Source organism: Muntiacus reevesi, chromosome 1, assembly GCF_963930625.1.
Source record: "Muntiacus reevesi chromosome 1, mMunRee1.1, whole genome shotgun sequence".
NCBI classification, from domain to species: Eukaryota; Metazoa; Chordata; class Mammalia; order Artiodactyla; family Cervidae; genus Muntiacus; species Muntiacus reevesi.
Window position 1 is genome coordinate 139,343,749 of NC_089249.1, and position 23,349 is coordinate 139,367,097.

Genomic DNA, 23,349 nt, shown 5'->3' on the forward strand with positions numbered 1-23,349 from the left:
ATGATGAAAAAGGTGTGGGTATAGATACTGGTGATGATTATACACTATTATGAGTGTATTTAATGCTGCTGAATACAAATGTCTAAAATGGTATGTTTATGCTATATGTCTTCTATCATAATAAAGAAAAAATAGGAGTGAAAATACATGGTTAAACTCTGAAGTCCATGCATGAATCAAAATATACAATGGATTCATGTTTGTTTAACTTAGATTCAGAACATCTGGTTTAGATGATGCATCTCACTGGTCTCCAGGACTTCACTGTCAACAGCATGACTTTTATTTCCTCAAGGTGGATACTGGCTAAGAAGAGGCAAAAAATTGACATTGAACACCTCCTCTGTAGTCCCGAATAGGAATTCTAACACTATGAACGCAGGGCTATCGGCTATGCTTTGTTTTGAGTCAAATCCTCTGCTAAAACTGAGACTAAAGACAGAGTCCTATTTTAATATTCTGTGCATGGGGTCCCAAAGAGTCGGACACGGCTGAGCAACTAACACTTTCATACATACCTACATATGCAAATATTAAGAAACTGCTATTTAATTGTTGCATATGATTGCTGTCAACCCACGTGGTTTCTAAGCATAACAGTTAATCAAAATAAAGAATGATGCCGCTCAGCAAAATAAAATCATCCTAGAAACAGCCCGTCTCTGTCACCACCACCTTTATCTCCAAACACACATCACATAATAAAAAGGTAAAATGGCTGAGTTCAGGATTCAAGGAACAGAGACGCAGACAGAGATCCACTCCTGTGAGTCCCTACACAAAACTGGTCTTGTGTTTGGTCTCTTCCAACAGCAGTATCCATGGAAACCTTGGCCATCTACATGTATTAAAATAAGACTTAACTGCAGACCTAGTCCTCCACTGGTCTGGAAGGAGGAGAAAATGGTATCAGTCCTCGGGGGTAGGAAGATGAGAATCAAGAACACTCTTCTAAGTCATGCAACAATGTGATGCAAATCAGCTTGCAGTATTAGTGTTGGGAAGAGAAAGGATTGGAGACTTAGAAAGAGATACAGACCTATCGAAAACAGAGCTATGCTGAAAATTCTAAGGCTGTGGGACTGTCTTCCTGACATGCTCCTGAGGGTTGAGTGAAGTCAGAGGGTCCAGTTCCATTCTGTGGAGTTCTGGGACCATCTGTAAAGGGCTAACGATATACTGCAGTTCTGTCTTTTAGGGGAAAGAATTGGAATTGACATGCAGAAATCCTTGCCTTAGCAAAGTCAGTCAAACAAAGAAAGAGTGGGGCTGTGGAATGGGTGTCCTGTCAGGGAGTGGGAGCAGCTCATGGGTGAGACAGTGTATCTCCCCTGGTGGGAGCATGGGTTCTCACATGAAGAACAGTGACAGAGAGCTAGAGGCACAGAGGCCAGATCATGAAGACATGGGTAAGACACCCTCTACACTTTGCATGGAGAAGAAATAACCCCACTCCTTTCACCTAGACGAGATTTACTCATGCTTTGGGGTCCAGCTCTCACTGCTGTCTCCCTTCACTAAATTTCCTCAGTATGTATTGTAAGTATTATTTCCATTTGTCTTGAGAACATCCTGGCTTCTTTCTCCAACTAGGCTGAAGTGCCTTGAGAACAAGAATCAAATTTTTATTCGATATCTACATATTCAACAATACCTGGCACATTTGATCATCTGAGAAACTTATCCTAGCCAGGCCAGGCATCACTCTAGGCAGCAAATTAAAAAACGTGCTCCCTGCTCTTTGATCCAGATAACCACAATGGTGTGATAACTCACCTAGAGCCAGACATCCTGGAGTCCGAAGTCAAGCGGGACTTAAAAAGCATCACTACGAACAAAGTTAGTGGAGGTGGTGGAATTCCAGCTGAGCTATTTCAAGTCCTAAAAGATGATACTGTTAAAGTGCTACACTCAACATGCCAGCAAATTTGGAAAACTCAGCAATGGCCATAGGACTGGAAAAGATCAATTTTCATTCCAATCCCAAGGAAAGGCAATGCCAAAGAATGCTCAAACTCCCGCACAATTGCACTCATCTCACAGGCTAGCAAAGTAATGCTCAAAATTCTCCAAGTGAGGCATGAACAGTACATGAACCGAGAACTTCTGGATGTACAAGCTGGATTTAGAAAAGGCAGAGGAGCCAGAGATCAAATTGCCAACATCCACTGAATCATCAAAAAAGCACCAGAGTTCCAGAAAAACATCTACTTCTGCTTTACTGACTACGCCCAAGCCTTTGAGTGTGTGGATCACCACAAACTGTGGAAAATTCTTAGAGATGGGAATAGTAGACCATCTGACCTGCCTCTTGAGAAACCTGTATGCAGGTCAGGAAGAAACAATTAGAACTGGACATGGAACAACAGACCGGTTCCAAATTGGGAAAGGAGTACATAAGGCTGTATATTGTCACCCTGCTTATTTAACTTATATGCAGAGTACATCATGAGAAACGCTGGGCTGGATAAAGCACAAGCTGGAATCAAGATTGCAGGGGGAAATATCAATAACCTCAGATACGCAGATGACACCACCCTTATGGCAGAAAGAGAAGAGGAACTGAGGAGCCTCTTGGTAAAAGTGAAAGAGGAGAGTGAAAAAGCTGGCTTAAAACTCAATATTCAAAAAATGAAGATCATGGCATCTGGTCCCATCACTTCATGGCAAATAGATGGGGAGACAGAGGAAATAGTGAGAGATTTTATTTTTGGGGGGGCTCCAAAATCACTGCAGATGGTGACTGCAGCCATGAAATTAAACAACTCTTGCTCCTTGGAAGAAAAACTATGACAAACTTAGACAGCATATTAAAAAGCAGAGACATTACCTTGCCAACAAAGGTCTAGTCAAGACTATGGTTTTTCCAGTAGTCATGTACGGATTTGAGAGTTGGACTATGGAGAAAGTTGAGTGCCCAAGAATGGATGCTTTTGAACTGTGGTGTTGGAAAAGACTCTTGAGAGTCCCTTGGACTGCAAGGAGATCCAACCAGTCAATCTTAAAGGAAATCAGTCCTGGGTATTCATTGGAAGGACTGATGTTGAAGCTGAAACTCCAATACTTTGCCACCTGATACAAAGAACAGACTCATTGGAAAAGACCCTGATGCTGGAAAAGATTGAAGGCAGGGGGAGAAGGGGATGACAGAGGATGAGACAGTTGCATGGCATCACTGACTCTTTGGACATGAGTTTGAGCAGGCTCTGGGAGTTGGTGATGGACAGGGAGGCCTGGCGTGCTGCAGTCCATGGGGTTGCAAAGAGTAGGACATGACTGAGCAACTGAACTGAACTGCTCTTTGAGGGCAAGTGAGAACAGCCCAAAGCAGGTGTTCCATGTTCAGTTTCTGGTTCCTTTGGTAAGACTGCTAAGTATGGTCACAAAAATATGTGCTTATACTAATTGATGCCTTACTTTAAATATCTTTATAGAGATTGCTTTTATAAATCATGTATGTATATATACATAACCACATATGTATATATTAATGTGCATGAATACTTCTATAATGATATTATATCTTTATTTACTTCCAGAGGGAAAATTTTCCAGGCTATCACAAATATTTCAAGATGAAACAAAATTTCTATGGAATATTATGCAGGATGTTTCATGGTCCTTTAATTATGAAAATAATGGCATTTGTGTATAACTGAGTCACTTTGCTATAAAGCAGAGATTGGCCCAACACTGAAAATCAACAAAACTTCAACTAAAAAAATGAAGAAAGAAAATGATGGCACTGAGCTTTTAAACCAAAAAGATCAATTCAAAAGATTTGCTGAATTAGAAATACAATATCTACCCACATTTTTGTGGATGCCAATTTACTTGCTCTCAACAAGGTAATAGATGGAATAAGAGTTGGAAGAGCAGTTAATTATAGTGAAATTTGAAAAAGCTGCATTTAAAATCTGTTCCAGAATAGGAATTTAGAGCAAACCACTTGAGAACAGTTTTATCAGTCCTTCTCAGAGAGTGGTCCCCAGGGCAACAGCAGAAGCAGTATCCAGGAAGGTGTGGGCATAGCAGCTTCTCATCCCACCCCTCTGCTGAAGCAGGTCTGGGAGTTTAAAAGCCCTCTAGGAGATTCTGATGTACATTAAATCTTGAGAACCACTGGGTGACCTCTTGTCTTATTTGGAAACACTCTGAGAAAAGAGAATCCTTCACAAAATTCTCCCTTATCTTATTGAACATTAGGCTAAGAAGTGGTCTAAGAGAGCATACAGAATAATTTCTAGATTTTACAGATCAGGAAACTGAGGCCCAGAGGTTATTAATGGCAACTAAAATTTGGAGCAAAATGTTTTCTGGCATCAAAACTGAGATCCTTGATACAGAGTAAACATAGTCAGGTATTATTTTGCATATTTGAAATCAAGTTTCACTTTCACAGGACTTCCCTGGTGGCCCAGACAATAAAGAATCCATCTGCAATGCGGGAGACATGGGTTCGATCCTTGGATTGGGAAGATCCCCTGGAGAAGGAAATGGCAACCCACTCCAGTATTCTTGCCTGGAGAATTCCATGGACAGAGGATCCTGGTAAGCTATATAGTCCATGGTGTCACAAAGAGTCAGACATGACTGAGTGACTAACACTTCACTTTTACAGGGTCCAATGTGTAAAAAACCCTTTCTATTTATTAAGAAATCCAGATGCAGCTGCAGAACCAATCATAGCTAAAGGCTAAGTTGAGATATTTGAAAGTGTTCTTGAGAGAGAAAAAGCCTTATTATTTTAGTGAGTAAATAGAATTCCGTGGCCAGAAATATTAGACTTGGCATCAGATTCAAACCAAAGCCAGCTCTCATTGATCCTTAACCAGCCTGAAACTAGAACTCTTTCTCTGCCCAGTCCCAAAAGCTTCTTGAGAGCATACATCAGTTTTCCAGGTAATACTGTCAGCCCAGAGTAATGGCTAAGATGCTTATCATCCTGGGCAAGTTACCTCACCTCTCTGGACCTCAGTTTCTCCATCTACTTCAGAGGACTGTTGAGGGAATTAATCATATATTGCATGTAAAGTTCCTGGCACACTGCAAATGCTCTAAAAATGTTGCTGCCCATGTCACCACTATAAATATGAGCAATCGCATCACCAGACCCACAGTGTGGACTGTTCACGTGATATACCTCACTTATGAAAAATGTGCCTCTACCAAAAGTCAGAAAGCTATCTCCATTAAAATTGGTGTGTTCTACTGGTCCCACCACACTGCTTCAACGTGACGCCAAGGCAGCAATAAGGAAGGGTGAAGGGCGTCATTAGTGCCCCAGTATAAGGGTCTCCAACTGCCCTACGGAGCAGTCCAGTCTTCACGGAGCCACACAGCAACGTGCCCTAACAACCGAGCAACCAGTCACAGCTGATTCGGGGCCCACAATTAGCTGGTACCTCATTGACAGAGAAACTTTCCTGCAAACGTCCTCACCCAAGGAAAAGCTTCAGAATATCTTATAGTAGCCTAATAAGAATTTTACAGATAGAGAAGTGTAGATAGTATATAGTTTTTCAGCTCCATGTGCCCAGGGGCAAAGGCTTTAAGCATAGCTCTTTGAGGGTAAAATACCCTGTTACGTCTTCAACCTTGTGATCAGGTCTAAAATTCCTTACCCTGCTGTGAAACTTGGCAGTTCGATAAGACTTGGGCGACAGATTGTACACCGTGTAGTGGTCAAGATGCCTGGAATCCAAAAAGCTTCGAATATCATCAACCTGATTCCTGAATCCTATGTCAACACTGTCCAGAGGAAAGGACATCACTGGGAAGGTTAACACAGAAAGAAAATAGGTTAAACAGGTCTGCTGTCACAATGCACAGCAGTTGAGAGCTGAGCCACTGAGACGTCAATAAACGTGAGGAACTTACCAATGATCCTGGAGGTAACGTAAGTGAAGTCTAAATCTCCCTTCGTGTAGCTAAAAGCAAAACAGGAAAGGGCGTTCATTAAAATGATCCAAATATCCCAAGATCTCTCTCTCAGTCACCTGCACATCATATCCTGGGACATTTCCATCCGGTAGCCATATTTTGATTTCCCTCAAGGCCATCTTCTCTCTAACAAGGAAGCATTGCTGACAGAAGACAACCCACACCCTCAGGAGCCCACATCTACCCCTTCAAACGGGGCACCCCAATATCCTTTGTAGATGCCACTTCATGAACAGAATCCATCTCAGAAGAGAAAACATTGCTTATTTATTAACACTGATTGTCTCAGCCTCTTCACCTACAGGAAAACAGTTCTCCTAAGTGTCAGCAGCAAGACGGTAGAAGAGGAAGTCATGGTGAAAAAACAAAAGACCCTTTTTTGAGGCCTGTAAGGTGCTAGTTGGAGATTGAAAGTAAAGGATAAAATTATATTTGAACAAAAATTAAAATGCTGATTAATATATTGCACTACACATATGGATTTCTGCTTTAAAACCACATATTGTAACTAAATGGCAACCCACTCCAGTATTCTTGCTTGGAAAATCCCATGGACAGAGGAGCCTGGTGGGCTTCAGTCCATAGGGTCACAAAGAGTCAGACACAACTCAAGTGACTTAGCATAGTATAGCACATTATAACTTAAAGGAACCCTAGAACTTTCTAATTTCTAATTTTAAAAAAAGAATTTATATGGCCAGCTTGTAAAAGTTTCATACAGGGGAAGGGTAGGAAACTTCTCCCAGTAAATAAATTTAAAGGGCTATTAAAATATAAAAACCAAATTCTGTTTTGAATACAATCCATAAGTATTGCTTACTTGGATTGCATGTGCATTAGTATCTCACTTAATTCTTGAACCACTAAAGACATAAATCTTGGGGGGCTTCCCTGGTGACTCAGAGGTTAAAGCGTCTGCCTCCAATGTGGGAGACACAGGTTCTATCCCTGGGTTCGATCCCTGGGTCCGGAAGATCCCCTGGAGAAGGAAATGGCAACCCACTCCAATATTCTTGCCTGGAGAATCCCATAGACGGAGGAGCCTGGTAGGCTACAGTCCACGGGGTCGCAAAGAGTCGGACTTAGCAGAGTATAAAAGTAAAGCTCCGAGAGGTTAATGTGCCTTTGGTTAACAAGGGCAGGTACTGCATTAGAATCCAGGATGATGGATTTGAAAGCCAGGGATGGCAACCACTATCCTCTAATGTACCAGTAAGCCAAGTCCTCCTAGCCTGGCTTGTAACTTCTCAAAGACTCAATCTGATGACTTCAATGGCATTCCTCAATCAGACCCCATGCAATTGCATACAAAATTGAGAGTCTTTGAGCCAGATAAGCAGTTGACAGGTAACCAGATCCTCTGGGGGTGCAAAGTCCATTAATGTACAGGGAAGGACGCACATACCTGGTAACAGATTGTATAACTCTGGAAGATGTGTCTTTGAGAGTGTCTTTCAAGTTGTCCTTTAGGTTGCTAAAGAGCCTCCCTGCCCCTCCTTTCACCATGTCAAAAAGACCTCCACCATAGCTGGGCTCCATGTCTGGAGACGAGGTACCTGCCAACGGAAATCAGAAAAAGAGGTAACGGGTTTCCCAGGTGGCTCGATGGTAAAAAAAAAAAAAATCTGCGTGCCAATGCAAGAAACGCAGAAGACGCAGGTTCACCCTCTGGGTCTGGAAGATACCCGGGAGAAGGAAATGGCAACCCACTCCAGTACTCTTGCCTGGAGAATTCCATGGACAGAGGAGCCAGGTAGGCTACAGTCCATGAGGTCACAGAGTTGGACATGACTTAGCAATTGAGCATGCATGCACATGCACACACACACACACAGAGGAAACCAATCTCTGTTCCTGGAACATACACAGACCATCTTTGGGAGTCTGGGACAGATATTTCTGCAAGTTATGTCACACTCCCAGAACTTACTGACTGATCAATAAGTGCTGCCGCTCCTCAAAGGAGACCAAGGAAACTCCCTCCCCAAGTCCCTGAGCAGAAATCCCCAGAGTTGCACATCCAATACAGTAGCCACAGGTGCCGACTGAGCACTGGAAATGCGGTTAGTCCACATTGAGACATGTGAGTGATAAATACACACCCAGTGTCAAAGACAGTAAAAATGATGTAAAATATACATTTTTTACAATGATGACATGTTAAAATGATAGCATTTTAAGATATGCTGAATTGAAGATTATACTATTAAATTAATTTTTATCATTTTTTACTTTTTAAAATATGTGAACACTAAAAAATTTTAAATTGCCTATGTGGCCTGCATTAAGCTTCTATCAGGCCATGCTGAGGAAGAAAGAGCAGTGGTTGACTGAGAAGTGAGTTGAGGGCCTCCTCTGGCCACTGATGTAAGAGTTAACATTGCTAGAAGACGCCTTCCTTGGCTATCCCATAAGGTAATAGTTCAATTCCATCCTGGGAAAATACCTTCTGAAGGGCCTTTATAACAGCTTTTGGGGCTGAGGATGCACAGAGGTCATCATTGGTGTTATCTGCCCAGTTTGTCAGGTTCTCCTCCCTGACATTTCCATAAAATTATACTTTCTGCTCTTTGTGATTGGCTCTAGTCCAGAGTTTCTCAACCTCGACATTATTGACACTGGGGCCAAATAAATACTTCTTTGCTGCGTGTGTAGCTGTGGAAGGGGGTGAGGGTGTGAAAACTGCCCTGTGCATTGTAGGGTGTTCAGCAGCATCCCTGAGCTCTAGTGACTAGAGTTCTCCCAGTGGCATCCCCCACCCCCAGTTATGACAGCCAAAGATGACCCTTGCTGCTGTTCAGTCGCTCAGTCGTGTCCAACTCTCTGTGACCCCCATGGACTGCAGCACGCCAGGCTTCCCTGTTCTTCGTCATCTCCTAGAGCCTGCTCAAACTCATGTCCATTGAGTCAGTGATGCCTAGACACTGACAAAATTAGCTTAGTTTGAAAACCAGCACTCTATGATTTGTGAGTGGAAGTGTTATGTATCACTATCAGGATGGAGCACTGAACTGTTAGTTCTCATTAGTTCTCATTCTCATATTCGCTCTCTCTCTGCACAGCAGCTGGCAAGGTCTGAGACTGTGTTTCCTCTATCCAGGACTCCTGGGGCCCAGAGTAAGGAGCTGGTGGCAGAGTTCTCAGCTGACCCTTGATGAATATGTGGCATGAATGAGGAATATCCCTTTATTATTAGAAGCTACCCTGTCCCATCTGGGGACTGTCTCTTACCATAGCATAACTTAGCTTATCAAGATTGATCCATGAGGGAAGTAGGAATCTAATATAAACAACAACCAGGTAGGTTGTACAGACCAGCAGGTACGTCTGAGTCCCTCTCACCTGGATTCTGGCCCAGCCCTGCTATTCCTAACTGTAAGAACTTGGGAAGCCTTTCTAAGCCTCTTTCTTGCTTTCTATAAAATTTGGATAAAAATAATGCCTACTTCATCAGAAAACATTAAATGAGTGTATCTTAAGCTATTAGCATAGTACCCACCATATTAAGGAGTCAACAGATTGCAGCTATGCTGTTTTTATGCTGCACCCTGAAATTCCTATGTTGCTATTTTTTCATCTTTGTTCACTTTTCAACTCTATGATGACAAAGGGCAAGAATTGCATCTCTTCTTTTTTTTTTTTAATGCAGTATCTGTTGTATACTTCAAAATATGTTAAGAGGATGGATCTCTGGATCTCAGGTATAGTAGAACACAGGAACTTATTTAGTTTACAGGAGCAAACCTCTGTAACTCTGACTCTGTTGCTGACTAAGTTTCCCTTCATACCTCCCTCAGGACAGGGGGATGGATGCACATCTATGTTCCAACCTGATCAGTTATTTTAAGTGACAGGTAGATACATGCATGTGGACAATGGTTAAATGTGTCTGTGGAAAGTCTGGAGAGAAAATTTAAAAACAAACAAACAAAAGAAGAAGATGGATCTCATGTTAAGTGTTCTTACAAAACAAAAAGCAAGCCACACAAAAGAACACAGGAAAATGTTTGGAGTTTGTAGTAATAGTATCATGACTATATGCATATATCTAAACTCATCAAGATGTATACATTAAATATGGTGATGTTTTATACATCAGTGACACCTCAGTAAAACTTAAAAATTAACTGCCAGAAAAAGGAAAGTTGGAGGAGGAATTTATAGGTGAAAATGTCTTAAAAGACCAATCAACCAAGTACAATGCATGGAACTTAATCCAAACAAACCATAAAAAGTTAATGACAATTCTCTAGTGGTCCAGTGGTTGGGACTCTTGAGCTTCCACTGAAGCGGACACGGGTTGGAGCCCTCATCAGAGCCAAAAAATTACATAAATAAATAAAAAGTTAAAGACATTTATGGGCAATAAGGATTTGAACAATTAACTGGGTATTCAACAGTATAATAATGATATTGTAGTTACATTACATGTTGTCCTTATCTTTTATAATACTGAAATATTTATAAATTTAAAATTGCAGTGCTTTATATTTTTAAAAACAAAGAGAGTAATAAAATATTCATGTAATAAAACCCTGAATTGTTAACACATACAGCACTATTTGCTAGGTATTATTTTAAACATCTTACCTATGCTCACTCATCCCAGCAGCATAATTATGAGGTAGATAATATTATTTTGCCATTTCATACATAAAAAAACCGAGGCACAGAGGTTAAGCCACTTGTCTAAGGGTGGTATACAGCTCATCGGCTAGTAAGTCTTGGGCAGAGTTTGGGATTTGAGCCCTACGCAACCTGGACAAACGTATCCCTCTTTCTTCTCCTAATACTATCTTGAATTTAATATTTATCATTCCAAATAATTTCTTTAAACTTTTCTTACATATGTAGGTATCCATAGGTAATACATTAACATTGCTTTTCATGTTTTCAAACTGCATCCTCCTTAACACTTAGTATGGTCAGACTTTAACATTTTTGCCAACCTGGTGAATGAGACAACATCTCCTTTTGGTCTTACTTGTGGTTTCCCTAATTATCAGAAGAGGAGGTATCTTTTGTTGTGTTTACTGGCCAGGTAGTTGTTCTTTAAACCATACTTCACTATGTCTACTAAACTCCTATGAGCTGCAGGAGTTCAAACACATACCTATAAATACATGCTGACTGTGATGTGCTTATCCCTTGATCACAAGAGCTTTTGATGGCCAAGTCACCATTAGCCATCTATTTGAAAACAAGGCTCTATTAGAAATTGCAAAGAACAATCAATGAACAGACACATGAATAAACACTTGTAATGTCTACCACTTACCGAGTTCTCTCAAGCACCAGAAACTCCACTTGGACTTTTATGCTAGTACAGTTTCACGCTGTGGGAGATGAGGAGGGAGCTTACTATCCCCATTTTAAAGGCAAAGAAACAGAGGCTCAAACAGGGGTAGCAACTCACCTAAGATCTCAGCTAATGAGCAACAGAGCCAGGGATTCAAGCCCAAGTCTGCACCAAAGTCTATGACGCTTCTCCCATCTCACACTCCTCCACAGCTCCATTCCAGTCCACAGTTTCAACAGCTGTACTCAGGGGGATCCTCACCTGCCTCACACTCAGCCATCCCTCTCCAATTCTTTGCTCCTCTCCACCTCCCACATGTCTGCCTTTCATCTGGCTGCTCTCAGCAGCAGCTGTCCTCCCAACAAGCCCTCTCACAAATCACTGCATCTGTCAGACCAACCAAACCAATCTCATTACTCTGGCAGCTGAGCCTCTGTCGCCCCCACTGCTTCACAGCCCTACATAATTGCCAGGAGCCAGTCCAACGAGCAGCTCCTCACAGGCGAGGGCTAGGGTCACAGACCTAAGAATGTTCTCTTGTGTTCTGCTTCTGTAAGAAAAAGGCCATATTATTTCCCTTTAAACACACTCACACATAAAAATCTGCATTGTGTTTTCATTTTAAATACAGCAGGGATAGAGCAACATATGCTTATAAATCCTCATTTCCATCCCAAGTTACCATTCCAGCCTGAACACCCTTCTCGTGTATTACTGCTCTAAGAGATGACACCAAAGTGATTATTCAGACCTCCCTCTGACTCTCAATTTCATGCTGGAATAGAACTCCAAGACATCAACCTATTAAAAGATATAAATATCCTTGATTATCTAAAAATCAGGCTCTTACCATCACTCAGACTGCATGCTCTGTTCATTAGAGCCTTGGAACCCTGCAGAAACCAGAACCATCTGGCAGAGCTACAACGTCTGTAACCTCTATCTACCCAAGTTATATGTCAAACTAACCAGGACACAAAAAGAAAAGAAAGACACTATCTGACGTTACAGGGCTTTGAGGAGGGTATTTTGGCTTTCCCTAATGAGCTATATGAGTGTCAGAAGCACAGAATCTCAAAAGGATTTTGGAGACTCAGCTTGTTAAGAGGAAAAGCAGAAAGTCTTCGAAAAGAGACATAACAAAGAGGGAAACAGTGACATGCAGAAGGAAGACAATGACTAATAGATCAGGGGTTGACGAACCACAGTCCATGGGCCAAATCCGGTCTGCTGTCTGTTTTTACAGTCTGTGAAATAAGAATGACTTTTACCACTTTTAAGTGATTGAAAAAAAAGTCAAAAGAAGAATAATGTTAAACACAGTTAAAAACTACATGAAGGTCAAATTTCAATGTTTATAAGTATAGTCTTAGTAGAACACAGCTATATTCATTCATTTACACACTGTCTATGGCTTCTTTCATGCTACAATGGCCAAGATGAAGAGCTGTCATAGAGACCTTATGGCTCATAAAATCTAATGTACTCACTATCTGGTCTTTTATAGAGAAAGTTTTTTAATTTTAGGTTGAAAAAGTCTGCATTCTTAGGAATTCAGATCTTGCCACCTCTAACACTTTTCTAAATGCTTCATGCGAAGAACACACACCCTGGGTGTAGAACGAGTCTTTGGAGATTTGAAGGTCTAAGAGGGCGGGAGGTCAGAGTTGAGAGAGCATGAGAATGCCACCAAGGAGAAAGAGTCCGGGTCTGTGCCCCTAAGGCTCCAGGTAGGATCCTGTTATGTGATGTCTTTTCATTATCAAATCTAATCCCACCCAAGATAAGCACGAGAGAACTGCACTTTGCCCCCGTGTCACGTCTAAGGATGTGATAAACAAGTTTTTCTTGGGACTCCTAATGTTTAGGAAACTAGAAACAGCATCCTATCTCCCCCAAGTCATGAGAACTCACCGTGGCTATGACTTGACCTGTTCTTACTCACGGAGTGACATCAAATTTATCTCCCCTGGGAGAGAGTCTCTTCCCACAGGTCTATTAGCCAGCTGTTTGCTCATTTACTTATACTAAGTATCAGTCCAAAAAAGAGTTGAGATGATCGAAAATGGGCTCAATAAAGGACAGAAATGGTATGGACCTGACAGAAGCAGAAGATATTAAGAAGAGGTGGCAAGAATACACAGAAGAACTGTACAAAAAAGATCTTCATGACCCAGATAATCACAATGGTGTGATCACTCACCTAGAGCCAGACATCCTGGAATGTGAAGTCAAGTGGGCCTTAGGAAGCATCACTACAAACAAAGCTAGTGGAGGTGATAGAATTCCAGTTGAGCTATTTCAAATCCTGAAAGATGATGCTGTGAAAGTGCTGCACTCAATTGCCAGCAAATTTGGAAAACTCAGCAGTGGCCACAGGACTGGAAAAGGTCGGTTTTCATTTCAATCCCTAAGAAAGGCAATCCCAAAGAATGCTCAAACTACCGCACAATTGCACTCATCTCACACGCTAGTAAAGTAATGCTCAAAATTCTCCAAGCCAGGCTTCAGCAATATGTGAACCGAGAACTTCCACATGTTCAACTTGCTTTTAGAAAAGGCAGAGGAGCCAGAGATCAAATTGCCAACATCCGCTGGATCATCGAAAAAGCAAGAGAGTTCCAGAAAAACATCTATTTCTGCCTTATTGACTATGCCAAAGCCTTAGACTGTGTGGATCACAATAAACTGTGGAAAATTCTGAAAGAGATGGGAATACCAGACCACCTGACCTGCCTCTTCAGAAACCAGTATGCAGGTCAGGAAGCAACAGTAAGAACTGGACATGGAACACAGACTGGTTCCAAATAGGAAAAGGAGTACGTCAAGGCTGTATATTGTCACCCTGCTTAGTTAACTTATATGCAAAGTACATCATGAGAAACACTGGGCTGGATAAAGCACAAGCTGGATTGCAGGGGGAAATATCAATAATCTCAGATATGCAGATGACACCACCCTTATGGCAGAAAGTGAAGAGGAACTAAAAAGCCTCTTGATGACAGTGAAAGAGGAGAGTGAAAAAGTTGGCTTAAAGTTCAACATTCAGAAAACTAAGATCATGGCATCTGGTCCCATCACCTCACGGGAAATAGATGGGGAGACAGTGGAAACAGTGGCAGACTTTATTTTGGGGGGCTCCAAAATCACTGCAGATGGTGACTGCAGCCATGAAATTAAAAGACGCTTGCTCCTTGGAAGGAAAGTTATGACCAACCCAAATAACATATTAAAAAGCAGAGACATTATTTTGCCAACAAAGGTCCATCTGGTCAAGGCTATGGTTTTTCCGGTGGTCATGTATGGATGTGAGAGTTGGACTGTGAAGAAAGCTGAGTGCCGAAAAATTGATGCTATTGAACTGTGGTGTTGGGGAAGACTCTTGAGAGTCCCTTGGACTGCAAGGAGATCCAACCAGTCCATCCTAAAGGAGATCAGTCCTGGGTGTTCATTGGAAGGACTGATGCTGAAGCTGACACTTCAATACTTTGGCCACCTCATGCAAAGAGTTGACTCATTGGAAAAGACCGTGATGCTGGGAGGGATTGGGGGCAGGAGGAGAAGGGGACGACAGAGGATGAGATGGCTGGATGGCATCACCGACTCGATGGACATGAGTTTGAGTAAACTCCAGGAGTTGGTGATGGACAAGGAGGCCCGGCGTGCTGCAATTCATGGGGTCACAAAGAGTCGGACACGACTGAGTGACTGAACTGAACTGAACTGAACTGACAGTTGTTTAGATTTTAAAAAATAAATGTAGTTTTCAGCTCAGTTCAGTTTAGTTGCTCAGTCGTGTCCGACACTTTGCAACCCCATGAACCGCAGCTCACCAGGCCTCCTTGTCCATCACCAACTTCTGGAGTCTACCCAAACTCATGTTCATCGAGTCGGTGATGCCATCCAACCACCTCATCCTCTGTCATCCCCTTCTCCCCCTGCCCTCAATCTTTAAGCATCAGGGTCTTTTCAAATGAATCAACTCTTCGCATCAGGTGGCCAAAGTATTGGAGTTCCAGCTTCAACATCAGTCCTTCCAATGAACACCCAGGACTGATTTCCTTTAGGATGGACTGGTTGGATCTCCTTGCAGCCCAAGGGACTCTCAAGAGTCTTCTCGAACACCACAGTTCAAAAGCATCAATTCTTCTGCACTCAGCTTTCTTTATAGTCCAACTCACATCCATACATGACTAGTAAGAAGACCAGAAAAATGTTAAGGCTGGTCTTAACTGCCTTAATGTAACTAGAAATATAAGAAAAGTAAGTGTGGGTATTTTTCATAAACATCTAATTGATTTGTTAGCTGTGGACAAAATACCCTAAGAAACACTGTGAAATAAGAAGGCAGATGTTGACAGAGGCCTTATCTTGTAAAGTCCATAATGCATAGTAGGCATTCCCCATATATGCTTTCACTGTAATGCAATATATATAATATGCTTATGACACTCTAGGCTGCATATAATTTCACTTGGTAACCCCTAAGAAAGGATGTTCCTTCATAAAGTACCATCATCAAAAGAAAAAGAAGGTATGCAAATATTTATGCAAAAAGATGTTCACTGAGACTTCCATGGTTAAAAATCTGCCTTCCCACACAGGGGACGTGGGTTCGATCCCTGGTGAGGGAACTAAGATCCCACAAGCCATGGGGCAACTAAGCCCATCTGCTGTAAGACAGCCTGAGTGCTGAAACTAGAGAAGCCTGCAAGCTGCAGGCTGCAATGAAGATCCAGTGCAGCCAAAAAAAAAAAAATAATAATAGATGTTCACTGAGTTATTGCTTACAATGGCAAGAGACAATAAAGGATGTATTGTCCCACAGTAAGAAATTGGTTGAGTATCTCTAAGAATGTAACTAGTTCCTAACTATTAAATTAGCTATTAACATCACTTTGTAGAAGAGTACAGATGCTCATGACAAAAGGCTAAATGAGAGATAAAGAGGATACGAATCTAATTTTTGCAAAAGAAAAATATTTGAGTTTAGAGAAAGAATTCAGATGATTTAATAAACATAAAATAAAAATAACAGCAATTCAAACTTTCTGAATTGCTGGCACCAATCTAAACTCTTTATGCAGTGTGTGTGCTCAGTCATGTCTGACTCTTTGTGACTCCATGGACTGTAGTCTGCCAGGCTCTTCTGTCCATGAGATTTCCCAGGCACGAATATTGGAGTGGGTTGCCATTTCCTACTCCAGGGGATCTTCCTGACCCAGGGATTGAACCCAAGTCTCCTGTGTCTCCTGCATTGGCAGACAGATTCTTTACCACGATGCCACCTGGGAAGCTCAAATTCTTTATACTGTGCTGTGGTTAGTCACTCAGTCATGTCTGACTCTTTGCAACCCCATGGACAGTAGCCTGCCAGGCTCCTCTGCCCATGGGGATTCTCCAGGCAAGAATACTGGATTGGGTAGCCTATCGCTTCTCCAGGGAACCTTCCCGACTCAGGATTCAAACCAGGGGTATCCCACATTGCAGGCAGATTCTTTACCGGCTGAGCTACCAGGGAAGCCCCAAGTTCTTTATAGAGAGATTTAATCTTCACACCCATCCTATGAAGGAGATACCAGACTATCTCAATTTTCCACAGGAAGAAACTGAAGCAAAGAAACATCAGTGACTCACCCCAAGTCCCACAGTTAGTAAACCAGGATTTTACTCAGGCAGGCTGCTCCAGAGTTCAGGCTCTTAGCTGCAACATTTTCAATTTTATTTTAATATATTTATTTTTTGGCTATGCTTCAATGCATATGGGATCTTAGCTCCCCAACCAGAGATGAAACCCAGGACCCCTGCAATGGAAGCACAGATTCTTAACCACTGGACCACCAGGAAAAGTCCAAGCTGCTACATTTTCAAAACAGTTACAGCAATTATATCTAAGTGGGAGAATGATAAGTGATTTTTTGTTGCTAGACTATAACTTCTAAGCTTTCTGTAATTTACATTCATTAGGTTTACAACTTAAAATATGTTATATAAAATAAAGACAACAGCCAAGTGATCCAACATTAAAATTCAGTTTGCCCTTCAATAGACGTAGAGACCTCCCTCCTCTGCACATAATGCATAGTAGTTCACAGCCACACAGGAGTTTCTCATCCCAGCCTGTGAGATATAAGCATATGTTGTCCATAAGCCCTTGAGTATTTGCAGGCAGATTCTTTACCGTCTGAGCCACCAAGAAAGCCCCTGAGTAGCCCTATGGAGATCTTTAACTCCAATCAGGCTGGGAACCTACCATGAACATTTTTCAGTACTTGACTCTATTTCTAAGACCTAAAACCTGCTCCATCATGGTAGTAACTGTCTCAGGTCTGGTAACATAATCCAGTACATTAAGAACAAGGAAAAGATGGTAAAGGACTCTTGGTAACAGTTAAAGTTCTTAGAACATCAGCCTTCCACAGTGGGTTCTTTGGGCCTCCACAAAGACATTTCTATACAGCATCATCTTTCCCATCTCTGGAAAGTCTTTGTCATTCAGTTCTACTCATTATGAATCATTCCATAGTGTTCAAGATCAGCCAGTATGAGGGATAACTGATAATCTAAATTCTAACATGTTTATCTCTTCATATTCACATTCTTTTGCACCAACAGGGCATTTTCCTTTGTACTTATCTAAATGCCATGAAACTACAAATGTCCTTTCCTGGCTTCTACAAAGTTGGGATAGAAATTCCCAAAACTAAAGGAACCTTGAAGAGATGCACCATTAGCCCCTATGCTAGGAAAAAACTCTTTCTTCTCCTCAATACTTGGCAAGGGGGCAAAGAACCAGTGCCATCACCATAGAAGGCTTTATCATCCTTGTTTTACAGCAGATTCTTCAAATTCTTGGCTTCCATCATTCAAGAAATGGATCACATGGGGATAACAACTAGATATATCATGAAAAAGTCTGCTACCTTGGCTTCTAAAATCAAAGACTGATTAAACATCATTCCCAATTCATCTCAGTCAAGGAATCTTAAAGAAAGAAGGATGGACTTTAGGCAGAGAGATCTTAGACTGAAGACTTAATTTTTTCACTTAAAATCTGTGTGACTCTACACATGATTTTTCACTCTTTTAAAGCTGCTTCTGCCTTTGCAAATTGGAACAAATTAAGAAAATAAGTTTCCCTACATGTCTCATGGTGTGAAAAAGATCAAATGAGATCATGTATGTCAGTGTGATTTTTAAGTAGTAAGATTTTCTAAAACAATCAGAAATTTTTATTTTAATTCTTATAAATTCAGTTCTCATACAAATGAGTCAGTGGACTGGATTCAGTTCATTTCAGTTGCTCAGTCCTGTCCAACTCTTTGCAACCCCATGGACTGCAGCATGCCAGGATTCCCTGTCCATCCATCCAAACTCCTGGAGTTTACTCAAACTCATGTCCATTGAGTCGGTGATGCCATCCAACCACCTCATCCTCTGTCATGCCCTTCTTCTCATGCCTTCAATCTTTCCCAGCATCAGGGTCTTTTCAAATGAGTCAGTTCTTCACATCATGTGGCCAAAGTATTGGAGTTTCAGCTTCACTGTCAGTTCTTCCAATGAATATTCAGGACTGATTTCCTTTAGGATGGACTGGTTGACTATCCTTGCAGTCACTGGACTCTCAAGAGTTTTCTCCAACACCACAGTTCAAAAGCATCAATTGTTTGGCATTTAGCTTTCTTTATAGTCCAACTCTCGCATCCATACATGAGTACTGGAAAATCCAAAGCTTTGACTAGACGGACCTTTGTTGGCAAAATAATGTCTCTGCTTTCTAATATGCTGTCTAGGTTGGTTCTAACTTTTTTCCCAAGGAGCAAGCATCTTTTAGTTTCATGGCTGCAGTAACCAGAGGGTTCAGACAGACCTTGTAAACACCAGGACCCAGGGAGCCCACAGAGACTGAGACAGAACTGTGTCTGAGCGTCTCCTGTGGAGGTGCGGGTCAGCAGTGGCCTGCCGCAGGGGCAGGGGCTCTGGGTGCAGCAGACCGGGATATGGCACAAGCCCTCTTGGAGGAGGTCACCATTAAGCCCACCACAGAGCCACCAGAGCTTACCCAAGACTGGGGAAACAGACTCGTGGAGGGCACAAACAAAACCTTGTGTATGCCAGGACCCAGGAGAAAAGAGCAGTGACCCCACAAGAGACTGACCCAGACTTGCCCGTAAGTGTCCAGGAGTCTCCAGTGGAGGCGTGGGTCAGTGGTGGCCTGCTGCAAGGTTGGGAGCACTGAAAAAAGCAGTGTGTGCATGGGACCTTTTGAAGGAGGTCACCATTATCTTCATTACCTCCACCATAGTTTGGCCTCAGGTCAAATAACAGGGAGGGAACACAGCACCCCCTATCAACAGAAAATTGGATTAAAGATTTATCGAGCATGGCCCCACCCATCAGAACAAGACCCAGTTTCCCCCTCAGTTTCCCTGGTGGCTCAGATGGTAAAGTGTCTGCCTACAATGCGGGAGACCTGGGTTCAATCCCTGAGTCGGGAAGATCCCCTGGAGAAGGAAATGGCAACCCATTCCAGTATTCTTGCCTAGAAAATCCCATGGATGGAGGAGCCTGGTAGGCTACAGTCCATAGGGTTGCAAAGAGTTGGACACGACTGAGCAACTTCACCATCTTTCTTTCTTTTCCCCCTCAGTCAGTCTCTGCCATCAGGAAGCTTCCATAAGCTTCTTACCCTTCTCCATCAGAGGGTAGACAAAATGAAAACCACGATCACAGAAAACTAACCAATATGATCATATGGATCACAGCCTTGTCTAACTCAATGAAACTATGAGCCATGCCATGTAGGGCACCCAAGACAGACGGGTCATGGTGGAGAGTTCTGACAAAACGTGATCCACTGGAGAAGGGAATGGCAAACCACTTCAGTATTCTTGCCTTGAAAACCCCATGAACAGTATGAAAAGGCAAAAAGGTAGGATTGGATTAGAGATAACAAATTTCATAGGAAAAAAATGCTAGGAAATGTATGTCACCCTATGCCAAACAAAGGTTTAAAGCCACCACACTCAAAATATGGTGTTTAAGTGAAAACAGGGATAGGAGTCAACTTCTGCTTCTAGCTGGATATATAGCCTATTGAAGTTAAACAATTTATCAAGGTCTTGATATCCTTATCTGCAAACTGGAAGCTTTAATAGAACCTCACATAGGATCGCAGTGAGGATTACATAAGACAAAGTTCTACAAACTTTCAGCACAGTGCCTGGAGTGTTGTGCACACTTATTAAATGATAGCTACAAGGTGGCTCTGGGGAATGAAAAGAATAAAGCCATGAAAATGCTGTCTCCAGCAGAGTTAAGCAGCCTCAGCAATTAAAAAAAAAAAAAAAAAGAAGGCCATGCTGTTCAGTTTCAGGCTTGATGAAGACAGACAGTAGGGACATGTGCGACAAGGACAGAATCTCTTTCTAGAGCTTCTGCTACAGTACATGTTAATTCTTCACATTTGGTAGTCCAGAATCATGGGTGTTTAACAGAGATGAACCTCTTCATAGTTCTGGGGTTTCCTCTTCCCACCCTGAAGTAATCTGGTATGTAATATGGGGAGCAATTACATGCTGTTGGCACAACTAATATTCAGGTTCACACAGAATCAAAAATACTGGCTTTTGAAATACTGAAATACTTCTGTACTATTTGGCACATAACATGAGCTATGAAACTATAAGTCATTTGATGACATTGCACAGCAGTGGCCCTGGACATGGACCAGTCTGGCAGCTGCACAAGAGACCAAGGGGCAGAGGTCTCGGTGTGTGTGGCATCCACCAGCAGTTCTAAAGGAACTCAGCGCTGGCAGGCACAGGTCACAAAGCAGATGAAGCCAATGATGCTGGCTTTGAGCATCCAAACTAGGAAGGACCCTCAACGTGCAGCACAGTCCTGACACGTCAACAGCACACTCAGTCCTTCTTGTACTGAAATAACGTGCCTCTTTGACAGTCAATTTATCAGGGATATTGCAGGAAGGACCCAATGCCATTCCCTATATCAAGCCAACACTTGTAAATGCGGATCATTTAGCTAGTGAAAAAGGTACTCCAGGGAATGTCCCAAATCAATACAAAATATGGACATCTGAATGATAAATAATGTGTGCTATAAATACTATCACATAGTAAACAGTTATATGTGCATGTATATATTTTCTTGTTCAGAGAATATACTCTATACTATATATTTATATTTATATATATCTTATACTTTATATTTTAGAGAATATATTTTATATAATTTATATATTAACATATCATTATGAGCGTTATTAAAGATTTTATTATCACTTCTGATACCATCACACCAGTATATACAATATTTCTGCACCCACTTTCAGGACTTTGATGGGAGGGGCAATCCCAGCTCCTCGCGAAGCTACGAGGCCATAACAGAATCATAGATTCATGGTCTCAAAGAAGATGGAAATGGATGATTCGTTGTCTCTTTCAGTTGTAAAATTCTTGGAGATTATCATCATTGTAAAAAGGTCATCTGTGAAGCACATGCCCTAGACCAGGCACGCTGCTAAGCAGTTTCCATACACGACTAAATCAGGCCTTCACAGTAAGCCTGGAGGCCCTTGGGAGTCCCACTGAGAAAACTGAAGCTTTGGTGAAGTTTAGTAACCATGGTGGCAGAATGAAAGTGAATCTAGGTTTAGCTGGATTCAAGGCCTCTGCTTATTTATTTATTTGGCTGCACTGGTCTTTGTGGCAGCATATAGGTTTAAATAAAATTTTAAAATTTATATATATAGTTGCTGTTATTAGTTGAAGTATCCAGGATCTAGTTCCCTGGCCAAGGCTTGAACCTGGGCCCTCTGCATTGGGAGCCCAGAGACTTAGCCACTAGACCACTACAGAAGTCCCCAAAGACTCTGCCCTCACCCTCCTTCCCATTCTGAAGTCTTGCATAAGGACTCTGTCCCTATTCTTGCACCTCACTTTGCACCTCCATCCCAGGATGTGGAGTAGTATAACATAAAATTATATGTGAATGAGTCTGACCCATGCACCTTAATCCCAGCACTTTGGGTCTTCAGTAACAGGGAAAATGTTCCAGGCTTCCTCACACCTTCCTAAAATCTTAGCACAATACCTGGCACACAGTAAGCACTCAATAAATAGACATGAAACTGGGCTGCTGCAGAATGCAAGAATCAGAGAGAAGATGGCAGAGGTGGCAAGGAAGACCAAACAGATCAACCTTGGGAAAGACTTTGTCTTGGCATTACTGTAGGCCGCAAATATAACCAGATGCTTTCACTGTCTCCTCCTATTTCTCTGAATTTCTGATTGTAGCACTGTATCATCCAGCACCCACTCAGCATGCTTGCCTGAAAGATGAAGATTTCATGAAGCTTAACAAGAGCCGGTTGTATTTGCTGCCTACAGTTTTTATATTCAGACAGATAAGAGAAGCTAATAAATAACCATCTCTAGCTCCTCTTTCCTGAAAGGATCCAAGATATTAAAAAAAGGATAAGAGTAGAAAGAATGAGAAATAGAGTCAAAGTGAAGACCACAGTGAGACTGAAATTGACACTGCTGTAGAAAAAGGCAAGGCACACTGATCATACACAGGCTGGCAATGCTAGGAAAATCTCAGTAAAATGGATGTAACACGTTTTCATTCACGGATTGATTGTCAGACTCAGGCTACATTTGTCAATCCAAATTCTACACATAAATTCTCATAAAAACAATGCATGGATATTGCTTATTTTGATTAAACAAATATTTTAAGCACTCATGGTATACCAGGGGAACAGATCTGTCTAGGAGATCTTTACTCTCCAAAACTTGGGCTAAATAAAGAGGTTCCCCTTTATGAAACAATAATGAGCAAATCTAATGAGATCAGAACCCTCAGTGGAATTCTGAAGAAACAGAAAATGTTCCGCCCACCACAAGGCCTCTCAACTCCAGGAAGTGAGGGACCATCACATTTTTTTCCTCTTTAACAAAAGGTCAAGGCTTAAATTGCATTAAATGGACTATGACATTTCCCTTCTAATGACTAGTCTTGTTGCCTGGAACAGAGAAAACATTGATGGAGTACAGAGAAAGCAAAAGACTGATGGTTTGCTG

General features: G+C 41.8%; 1 protein-coding gene across 1 annotated transcript in view; it reads right to left on the reverse strand.

The window, feature by feature from the left end:
• The window catches only part of DNAJC6 (DnaJ heat shock protein family (Hsp40) member C6), a 171,420-nt gene that overhangs the window by 51,082 nt on the left and 96,989 nt on the right, over window positions 1–23,349 (reverse strand). The window contains exons 2-4 of the mRNA XM_065928590.1: window positions 7,349–7,499; window positions 5,881–5,930; window positions 5,625–5,773 (exon numbers count right to left, since the gene is read on the reverse strand). Coding sequence (XP_065784662.1) covers window positions 5,625–5,773; window positions 5,881–5,930; window positions 7,349–7,482 — 333 coding nt within the window. The 5' untranslated portion in view covers window positions 7,483–7,499. The remainder of the gene's footprint in view (window positions 1–5,624; window positions 5,774–5,880; window positions 5,931–7,348; window positions 7,500–23,349) is intronic.